Source organism: Notothenia rossii (assembly GCF_949606895.1).
Source record: "Notothenia rossii genome assembly, chromosome: 4".
NCBI classification, from domain to species: Eukaryota; Metazoa; Chordata; class Actinopteri; order Perciformes; family Nototheniidae; genus Notothenia; species Notothenia rossii.
The window spans coordinates 86,039,793-86,051,110 of record NC_136902.1 but is presented as its reverse complement, the minus strand read 5'-3'; the positions used below and the strand labels follow the sequence as shown (position 1 = coordinate 86,051,110).

The window sequence follows — 11,318 nt, the reverse complement described above, 5'->3', positions numbered from 1 at the left end:
AACCAGGGCCGTATTCATGGAGTCAACATTGGGGGGGACCAAAAATTCAATAAAAATTGGAATACTAATTTCCTGCCATTCTAAAGGAAAATACATAAAAAATCACTAACACATTGGATACTTTAAAACCTGTTAAACCCCATGCCCCTGCCCGTGGGGGCAAAACACAACAATAGTCACGAAACTGTGTCTCAGGCATGGATGTAGGAAGCATCCTCAATGTGGGTGGGACAATTTGACGGGGGGTGTGGGCGGGCGGGGGACCTAACCTCCTCTAGGGGGGTCTGGGGGCATGTTCCCCCGGGAAGATTTTTTTTTAAATGTTGAAGTTAAAAGCATCAATCTGGTGCACTTTGAGAGCAACATTAGGGACTAAATCTATGGATAAATCTCATCAACACCCATGTGAAACAGAACTGAACAGATTTACTTTTTCTTTATGCATATTTTACAAATCACTCCCTTTTTAAACTGTAGTATGAGTTGGAATGATTTCATACCTGTTATTCTGTTATTCTCTTATTTTGTATAACTATAATGAACATATAAAGGTGTGCCTTGGAAATACTTGTTTTGCATCAATCTTGATACAGGGTACTTATTATATGTTATAGTTTGGATTATAGTTTTACTATCCCATCATTCAAGGGTGGTTTTCACAATAAGTAATGGTTTATTTTTTGCACGGACACTATCATTTACATTTTTTTACTATGTTCAATCTGAATTTACTTTAAAAACATCTATATTTATTCTGACTTCTTCTACATCCAACGCACAGGTTTATCATTGCTTTGAGAAAAAAGATTATTCATTTAACCATTTTTAGAAGTGAAGATATAGTCAATTGTTCTGGGAATGTCATTTTCAAACCTGAGACCTGAAAAACAGGCTTGGGGCTTAACTGGTTAAAATGTTTTACCATAATGTCTAATTGTGCATTGTATTACATTGCCCTATTTTATGTAGTTTAGCTTTTCTTGTTTTGTTGTTTGTAATGGCAGAGATTAGGGATGAATAAAGTACAACTATAACCATAATCACATTAAAGCATTTCAATCCATAGAAAGGTCTGTGCCACACAATTTCAGTAGAAACAGGAACACTTTATTGCCCTTTTGTTTTACAGCCACGACTCGCACTAGCTGCTTGCCGCTCATTCAAAATCAAAAAGACCCCCAACTTCCTCCCAGACACCCGCCCAAAAAGCCCAACCCTCAAGTAAAGGACACAAAAGCCTTTTTGCGCTTATCGTTGGCACTGATAAAAGACTGGCATATTCCTTCAAGGTCAAGTCTGTCCAGTTTCTTCTGGTGCACATGACATATGGCCACATTATTCAGCCTCGTTTGACTCATCGATGATCTAAGCCATGTCTTAAGCCTCCTCAGGACACTAAAACTCCTCTCAGCCTCTGCAGAAGAGGCAGGGACGACCAACAGAAGCCTTACTAAAGCTTCCACCTGACCGAAGAGACCTCTCACCTCTGGCACCATTTCCCGAATAATGCTAGCAACATCTGAGCTTGTTTCATAGGTGTAATTAGCCCCAAACATGGCCAGCTGCACCTGCAGTAGTCTTGAATTCAATTCAGGATACTCTTCTACCACCTTGTCCATGTCTCCGTGTAGCAGCACATTTTCAAGCTACTGCAGCTTGTGGAATCCACCTTGTTCAAACCTCTCTATGAATTGAGTATTCACTGTGTCCAAGGCATTGTAGAATTGGACTCTATACAAGGACTGGGCATCGGGAGGGATATGGGCTGCAGCCTGACCGGTGTAACGCTTTGTAGGTTTGCGGACATGAGGGATCTGAATTGGTTTGTATGTCCAACTTTGTTGCCACAGCAGTTGCTTTCGAGAACAATACATCAAAATGCTCCTCCGTTCGTTTGACCTGCATGCTTGTTTTGACATGGTCTACAGCCTCCAACATGCCTGAAACGGTCTGTTTCCTAAGCTGCAGGGAGGTGTTCAGGCACTCCAAATCCCCAATCAGGTCTTCAGGCATTAAAAGGCCGAGCACAGTGTTCCCTTTAAGAAATGTTCCATGAAGACCATTGGCGCTGGCTGAAGTTTCAGGTGAGCTGCATGATGCCATTTTTTCAAGGGCCATCACTCAGCACTGACTCATACTGCTTGAGAACTGAGCGGATGGCAGGGGTACGTACAGTCCACCTGGTGGGACAGAGAGGCTTCAATGAGGTGAAAGTTGAACCATGCTCTGATTTTGCAATATTCTGGAAAATCAACTTGAACCTCCCAGATTGATTAAAGAAGCCCCCCAATTCATGGACAAGATCCATTGCATCTCTTACTAGTGGAGAGGCTCCACAGGCAGCCTGCGTAATTAAGTTCACGCAGTGGGGACCACAGTGACAATACACAGCCAGCGGTTGTTCTTTCCTTAAAATGGCTTGTACTCCCTGCAATCGTCGAGCCATGTTTGCGGCACCATCATAAGTTTGTCCTCGGAGTTGAGACAGAGGAAGCTGTAGGCACGTCATCACATCACATGCCATCTTGGCTATATTTTGCCCTGTTGTTGATGACACTTGGTAGATTCCCAGTAATTCTTCCTTTGGTTGTAGATCTGCATCTACAGAGCGCACACATATTGACTCCTGCTCAACTCCTGATATATCTTGGGTGCCATCAATGATAATTGCGAACTGGACCACTGGCATTGATGTTATTTCCGACACAATTTCTTTGATGATTGTATTGGCCATCACCTTCAACAGTTCGTTCTGCAATTCCGGACTGGTGAAATCGAGGGGAACTTTTAGCCAGGAGGTCAGCTCTGCATCGCCCGTTGCCTTGTACTTTAGAAGCTGGCTTAAATTTCCACTCTCCTTCTGATCGCCTCGAAAAGCCAGACCTTGCCGCGCCAAGTACCTCACACCCTCAACAATCTTCATCAGATTTCTTCTTGCTTGTTGCTGCCGTCTTTCAAGCTCACGTGAAAGTTGCACATTAACAGGCTCTGGCTCCTGAATCCTAGTCATCACAGCTAATTTGTGACACTGGCTGTGTTTATGCACACTACATTTCTCCAGTGCCTTCTTCCAATTGTTAAAACCAGTCTTGACAAACGCTGAATCTGCTTTTGACGCAAGCTTAGACTTTTGTGCTGCAAAGTATTTAGCACAATAGAAACAGAGGACCCCTTTTACAGAGGGGCTGTAATGGAGCCATGTATGATCTTCAAACCACTTCTCCTGAAAGTAGAGTATTCTATTTGATAGGGTTTGACTGGGTATGACTTTGACATTTGGATGATTTGGGCAAAGTCCAAGCTCCTCCCCTTCCTTTCCTGTACCTTCATTTTTGCCGGCCTGGCTGCTCTCTCTCTAACTGTCAAACTCACTCTCCCTGCTTGATGGTATTATCTGAAATACATATGAGGATGATCTCATCTTAAATTAACATTAACATTAGACTGCTATGTTGTCATTATTCTGTCTTAACCATCAATATAGCTCCTTTCTGGCTTACCTCCATGTCACCAGCGCACACTCTCCCTGTCTGGTCGCCATGCTCACATTCTCTCTCTCCCTCTCTCTCTTTACTCTGAACACACCAGAGTGAACATGGAAGAAATATCAGTAAACTATTGACTAGAAAGACTGTTGATACACATTATACATATGGGGGGACACAGGAGTCTGTACATTAACATTAGACTTCTATGTTGTCATTATTCTGTCTTAACCATCAATATAGCTCCTTTCTGGCTTACCTCCATGTCACCAGCGCACACTCTTCCTGTCCGGTCGCCATGCTCACATTCTCTCTCTCCCTCTCTCTCTTTACTCTGAACACACCCGAGTGAACATGGAAGAAATATTATCAGTAAACAAGCATCTGACTGGTAACAATACTCACTTTCTCACTGCTCTTAACTTGAGGCTGCCCAAAAAACTGTCTAATGTCACTGCCACCCTTCCTCTTGCTCATGCTTACAGCTTGACCTCGGCGATCTGCAGTTGCTGATGTGATTAATACAGGTCAGCAGCGCTGGATATAAGATAATTAAACATGTTTATTAGCAATTCTGAGCATTCTAAAGTTCTAAACCCAGCACAAGCTATGAAGCACACTGCAAACCTCCTGCGTGTGAGTATCTTTTAAATGCTTCTGACGATTATGAAATACTATTTCATAATAACTGTAGAGTATTTATTATTTAATTAATTCTGGCACCTTTGGTATTCCATAGGTGTCACACATCACAGTTTAAAATCTTTCCACACCCTACAAATTACAAAATAAAATAGAAATAATCCACATGAATAAATATCTATTGGATTACATCCAAAACGACACCGTCATTTTCCACATAGCTGACACTAGCCCGCCAAATCCTGGCTAACAACTGAAACCAGCTAGCCCACAGCTAGTTAGCTACTATTCCTGAAAAGTTCGGTTTTAACATCAGAACTACAAGTTACTTACACAAAGAAGCTAAACCGGAGGGTTCATTAACATTACCATTACGAAATAAAAATAATATAGATTACTTTAGGGCTAACTAGAAAAGATACCAGAACTGATGGAGGGCAAATTAAAACATGACTGACCTGCTTGGAGCATCAAGCTAACTGAAGGTGGACTCAGACGTGCAACAGCGAAATACACCCCCGGGTACAAAATAAGCAACCAATTTACATTTGAAAAGAAATATCATTTTGGTGAAGTTCACAATAACAGAAAATATAGATTTTTAAGTATACAAATAACCAAAATAAAGAAGTCAGAATAGCAATGTTATTTTAATTAAAAAATGTGTCCCCCCCCAATGTATATGGTGAATACGGCCCTGCTACCAACACATTGTACATGATAGGCTAAGGGGCGGGACATCTCCTTAGTGAACAACAGAGCCGGTCAGCTAACCAATCAGAGCAGACTGGGCTCTGGTTTCAGACAGAGGGTGAAAAGAGGTGCTGCAGCACAGGCTGTATGAGAAAAATAAAGAGCTTTTTGAAAATTAAAGAATGGAAACCTGTCACAGTAGAGGAACTAAATATGAACCTGAAAATAAGCAGAATAAGGGCCCATTAATAAAAGCCTTATCTACTTTTACGTGTACTTAGAATCAGATCCTTGACTTCAAAAAATAACAAATAAAGTAAATCAAATAGTGTGAACATGAGAAAAGCCCAATAATGTAAAAGAACCATGGCACAAAAAAAACACACTTGAAAATCATCAGGCATAATTATTTCAAATCTGAAAGTAGACGATCAGAGACAAGTTTGTAGGTGAGAAGTTTCAACATGGAGATCTTTATTAAAGCTCAGTTTTTCCATTGTACAAATGTCATCATATAGTTGAAACTGCATGCAGTGGCTTGGTTTGAGGCACGTTACTAAGAAGAATGAGCGATCAAACGGAACAAAAAACGAAAGACACTGAATTGCATAACTTAATCTTATCGATATTGCAATTAAATTCATATGATGTGTCCAATAGTATCAAGCTTTCCATGGAGACATATGTAACAGAAAAAAATATAGAAAAGGCCGAACAGTAACAACTTAGGAAAAGCATTAATGTTGCAGGAGGGGGGTTTTGCCACTAAAGGTTAACAGAGGATGAGGCACCAAGACGTAATCTGGAGGCATGAGAACCACTGAGTGAAATGCCTCTACAGGGGTACAATACACTTTTAAAATCTCAGTTAAACCTGAGCACTGTATTCACTGAGCTCTAAACGACCAGACTAGAGGTGATGATGTGCTTCAGAACAGAAAAATAAATGCCTTTTTGAGTGAACATACATTAGAGATGGCAACAGACACGCTCTCAACCTGACCTTTGACACTACAGTGTGACACACTTAATAAGGGTGTATATTAAATTCAAGACAAAAAACATGAGCAAAAGAGCAGCCAAATAATGATGAAATGACAACAGCAATTTACACGATGTGGTTATAAACTCTACTATACTTTTGTTATTAATAAGTCCTCCTGCCATGTTGTATTCTTCATAAAAAGCATACATATTGCAGCACGAGGAGAAACGGTGTTTTATCCTCCTGTTCTGGACACATTAAGAGTCCAGGTTGGAAAGAAATAAACAGAAACAATAACAACAGGCACATCGAAAAGTTCCCCATCACTATAGATTGGTGCAGCGTTGATTTATTTATGTATAGTCCGACCCGGGACGGGAGTTAGCATCGCAAACGGTTCCCTCGACAAAACGCAACGGGATTTTTCCATTGGAATTTAGTGGAAAATAAGCTCCGTGGAAAACAAACTTTCATGACACTTACACGTTTTGTTCAGCAGGATAAACTCCACGTTGTGATTTAAGCATAAATGCAATCGGCAGAAGTAAAAAGACATCTATAGGCTATGCTAACTTAGCTATAAAGGAACTACAAGCACGGTCACTTGACTTCACGTCACCACCGCTAAGCTAAAGGTGGCTAATGTTCGTTGTGATGACGTACAGCAGTTTGTTTAGACAATTGTTAGCAACTGCCGTTTTACTGACGTATTTTATGTTGTTGAATAAAATCTCTTTCGCTTGTTTTAACCACAGGACTTATTTCAGGCTAAACACTGGAAGTGGTAAAATGCCAACTCGTATCCGCGTTCATTCCCGCATCACTCGATTGGCCTCCTGCCTCCTTATCATTCTGAAGCTAATCTGGAGTTGACCATGCAAGGATCCTCTCAATGTTATACATCACACAGCATATTCTACTTTTGGCAAAACAAAAAGCTTAAAATTAATTGATTGGTCACAAAGGATGCCTGTTCAGATTTAAAAAAAGAAGAAGAAATAGCTCAGTATACAGGCTGTAAATGGACAGGGAGGATAGTCTTCGGTGTAATAAAACAAAATGACTAAAACTCTCCTGCTCTTTCATTTCATGACACTTTTTCTTTTTGTTTGTTTTTTTGTTATTTTTGAGCTCTTCCCGTAATGCAACCTGAGGTACAACATCTTTCTGAAGTCTCACAGCTTCTCACATTTAAATGACTGGAACAGGAAGCAGCCTTTTACCTTTTTATAGTCACACAGAGGAAATACATAGATGCACATGAATCAAAAATGACAATATATTATCAATAACCAACATTAATCAGTCCCTATCACCGAAAAATATTAAGACCAGGGGGGAGTGGTGGCGCCTTTGCATGTGTGCCCGTCACAGTACGCTCTGCCTTCCGTGGGAATGTTGAAGAGAGGAGGAAGGAAGGAAGGGAGGGAGGGAGGAGGTGAGGGAAGGGAGGGAGGAAGGAGAGTAAAGGAGAGAAGTTCCCCAGCCCTCTCTGATATTTGTAAATGTGTTTGTGCATTGTGTGTCGAGTGTGTGTGTGTCCTGTCGGTCGCGTCGTGTTTTATTCCCACTCTGTGGTGCCGGGGGGTTTGGAGGTCAGGTCGTACATCACTCTGGAGATGCCTGGGATCTTCTTGATCTCGTTCACCATCTTCAGCACAACCTGGGAAAGCAGATCGGACAAATGCATTTTAAAATGTTGAAGAAATATTTAGATTCAAACATTATTAGTCCCTCCTTCATAAGAGCCACAGATTCAAAGAGACACCGCATCGCATCTCTAGAAGATCAATTTCTAGTGTTTTGTGTCCTGGTGTCTCTTTTTGATCTTTTCGTAGACATTTTGCCTCTCTCACAACATCTTTATCTAGAGTAATGTTTCCTTGTGGCCGCATTCTGTATCTGTTTTGGATCACTTTGTACAAAGAGATGCAGTATGTTTATAAAAAGTCTCTTTTTGGTCATTTTGCATCTCTTAAAATGTTGCGTTTTGTGTCCTGATGGTCGTATTTGGTGTGTTTTGTCATTCTGTTTCTCCGTTTGATCATTTTGAGTCTTTTTCAGGTCATATTGTATCTATTCATGGAGATTTTGCATCTCAAATAACATTTCTGTTGAGTTTTGCTAGAGAGCAGGGACTTTCGTGGGAGAAAAAGGGTCCTATTTCTGATTGGCTGGGCGAAATGCAAACCACGCCCCGTAAAAGTCCAAAAATGTTTTGTGAAGCCGCCATTTTATTATCCTCGCATTAGCTTTATTAGCATTAGCATTAGCCCAGCGCACAAACGCAGAGAGACTAACTTATGGCAACACAAAAGAAAACATGGGAGCGGTGGAGATGAGGAGGTGTCGGCGTTCTGGCGATTTACTCGGAAGGCTTCTACTGAAGCCAGTCCCCAACTCCGGGGACTTCCGGCCGGGGACTTCGGGCGGCAGTATACGCCGTGAAGTTGTTTGCGGCCTGCCAGTAAACCCAAAGCAGAAGATGAAGAAGTGACGTCAGCGGCTTCATTTGCCTAATCCTCCCCCAGGGACTTATTCCAGTGTGAACGCGATCTGTACTTAGTTCATGAGAACTAAAGAGTTCTGATGAACTAAGTTCTGATGAACCTTTGTGGGAAAAGTACTGCGGTGTGAAAGCGCTTATTGAGGTTGTTTGTTTGTTTTGATAGACATTTTGCATTTCTTCTTAAATCGCTTTGCTACAATTTATGACTTTTAACGATAAATATTAACAGTAACTTTAAACAAAGGCTCTGCAGCTCAACAGGTGAGAAGGACCCTGGGTCTGTGCCCATTAGGCCAGATCAGTAATCAGTCAACGATGACAGTTTAAATAATGGCTCCAAATCTAGCCAAACACCCAGTGGAGGGGTTAAACCCTGGTTTACCTCTTCTGGGATGTGGTTTCCGGGCTGGGCGGGGATGCCGGTCATGAAGTCGCTGGTGATGAAGGTGCGGATCACCACAGAGCGCCGGCAGGACGGCTGCTTCTGCTGTGCGTCACGGTCAAAGTGCAGGGGGGTCAAAATGATCGGCATCTGGCTGATCTTACCGGAGTAGCCTTGAAAAGAAGACAAACAGAGAGGAGGGTTTTAATGCTGCTCAGAAACCATTAGAACACACTACAGCAGGGATCACCAACTACATTTGTCCAAGGGCCAACATTATTCCAAGAGACACTTTCGGGAGCCAGCGATTTTTATATATACATTAGGGCTGTCAAAAGATTACATTTTTTAAATCAGATTAATCACAGCTTAAATATGAATTAATCATGATTAATCAGTTCACCATTCGAACTATGTCCAAAATATGCCATTTCTTTATGTATATTGTTGTAAATCGTGGGGTCTTATTTCATTACGTGTTGATTTCGTGAGGGGGCGGGGGGGGGGCTAGTGGAGTACTTCGTGACCACAGAGTGTGAACGTTGTGATCAGCTGTTTTAGCGCAGTTCTTCAGTGAAGGGGGGGAGGGGGAGTCTCCCTCCGCAGCCGGTTGGCGTAGTTTTGGCACAATTCCGTTGTACAGACCGACGTTAACAGCAGCCCTGTCTGTGCACACGGAGACCGACTCTGTCGTCCGGTGATCTAACCGCCTTCTGGAAAAGCTTCACAAGTACGTCGGTACGCAAATGCGCTTTGTGACACAAGTGATGGTACGCATTTAAGATTACGCACATAACCTGCGTACCAGTTATTTGCACCCCTGGCCTGTACTACAGCAAAAGTATTCTCCGTCGGGACTTCTTGCAGCAACACCACGCCGTTATCTTGATTCTGATTGGCCAGAAGACATTATCAAAGATGTTCTATTGAGAAGACGATCGCTACGTGACAAAAGTTTTCAAAATCGTTTCTGGTCTTCGGTATTTCCAGACAAGTGACAACTGAAATCAATCTGACTAACTGCTGTCTGTGCAATTCTCGGACCGAGTTGGCGGACTTTATTTTGCTTACTTTAACATCATTTTTCATGGTGGTGCTAAGCCATTTCATGGTATGGCTGTAGCCTACCCCAGCCATACCCTGGCGCTGCCACTGGTGGGATGTATGGGGCGGGCCATTCTGCACATGCGCTAAATGCGTTAAATATTTTAATGCAATTAATTCAAAAAATTAATTACCGCCGTTAACGCGATAATTTTGACAGCATTAATATACATATAGCCCTGCTAGTGGAGCACGCTCATGTACTGTCAAGTCACCGGAGCCTCGTAGCAGGGCTACTGCGCATAAAGCAGACTCTTCACGCTAATGAAGGATCACTTCTTCGTCAGGGGAGGGAAGGCTACTGTCCCGCAGGTGCTGCCTCTCTGTTGGACTATGTTGGGGGGGGGGGTGGAGCACGCTCATGTACTGCCAAGTCGCCGGAGCCTCGCAGCGGGGCTACTGCGGAGTGCATCAAGCTGAGCAGACTCTTCACGCTAACGAAGGATCACTTCTTCTTCAGGGCAGGGAAGGCTACGCAGTACACAGGCTACTGTCCCGCAGCTGCTGCCTCTCTGTTGGACTCCGGTACTGCACATTACTCGCGAGAAGTTGTAAAAAAAAATATATACAGCGCCACAGCGGGTGCCGGATGAGAATGGCTGACGTGCCAGATTTGGCCCGCGGGCCGCCAGTTAATGGTCACTGCACTACAGGAAAGGGAGAACCCCAAAAAGCATAATAATCTGTATGATGGATTGTAGGATCCACAAAAAATGAAAGCAAAATGTCTTACGTTATGCTATAAGGACCAATATCTAATGTGGACAAAATGATCCAGAAGATCTTTAAATCCATGTTAATCATAAATTGGCATAGTCAGGAAAATACCAATGTATCCCAAAAAAACGTTTTGACAGCAGAACAGATAACTGGTCTGCTTCTAGGGAAACGTTAAATTCCCCATGAGGGTGCAAGTATGCAGACTTGTACACCACTCTGGAAGTGAACTTAATAATACCATGCTTGGTAAAAGGAGTGAAAGGTTTTAGACACATTGTATTGATAGATATTCCTGTGGTTGGTTGCATCCTTTTTATTCAAGAAGCTCAGACATATTTATAAAATATAGATCCTTCCTAATAATCTGTAATGCTCCAAAAACATAGGGTCAATTTAAAAGTCTAAAGCCACTTGGACACACACTCACCAGACTCTCTGAGGATAGAGTGAGCTACAAAGTCCGCCTGTCTGAGCGTGCTCAGAACGCCTGTGGTCAGGAAGGTGGGGGTGATGTCTGTGGGAGGCTCCTTCACGTGAGACCCAAACACATAAACAACTCTGTGAAAAGAGAGAGACGAAAGGGAACGGGTGAATGTGACTGCTGTTAACAGAACAGTGTGTAATGAGGATGAGGAGGGACGAAGGGTGAAGCAGAGGAGTGTGTATTACCTGTTGATGCTGTGGCACATGCGAGGGATGAGTCTGGACAGGAACAGGAGAGACTCCCAGTGAGGAGACTCTTTACTCGTGATACCACACACGTAACTGTAGGACCGGCAGTCACCCTGGGACAGCACA

The 11,318-nt window shown here is 42.6% G+C and overlaps 1 protein-coding gene across 1 annotated transcript in view; it reads right to left on the bottom strand.

Moving 5' to 3' along the window:
* Nucleotides 1–7,230: 7,230 nt before the first annotated feature.
* The window catches only part of gmps (guanine monophosphate synthase), a 14,864-nt gene continuing 10,776 nt past the window's right edge, over nt 7,231–11,318 (bottom strand). The window contains exons 10-13 of the mRNA XM_079673876.1: nt 11,190–11,305; nt 10,948–11,078; nt 8,697–8,869; nt 7,231–7,468 (exon numbers count right to left, since the gene is read on the bottom strand). Of these exons, the coding sequence (XP_079530002.1) occupies nt 7,367–7,468; nt 8,697–8,869; nt 10,948–11,078; nt 11,190–11,305 (522 nt within the window). The 3' untranslated portion in view covers nt 7,231–7,366. The remainder of the gene's footprint in view (nt 7,469–8,696; nt 8,870–10,947; nt 11,079–11,189; nt 11,306–11,318) is intronic.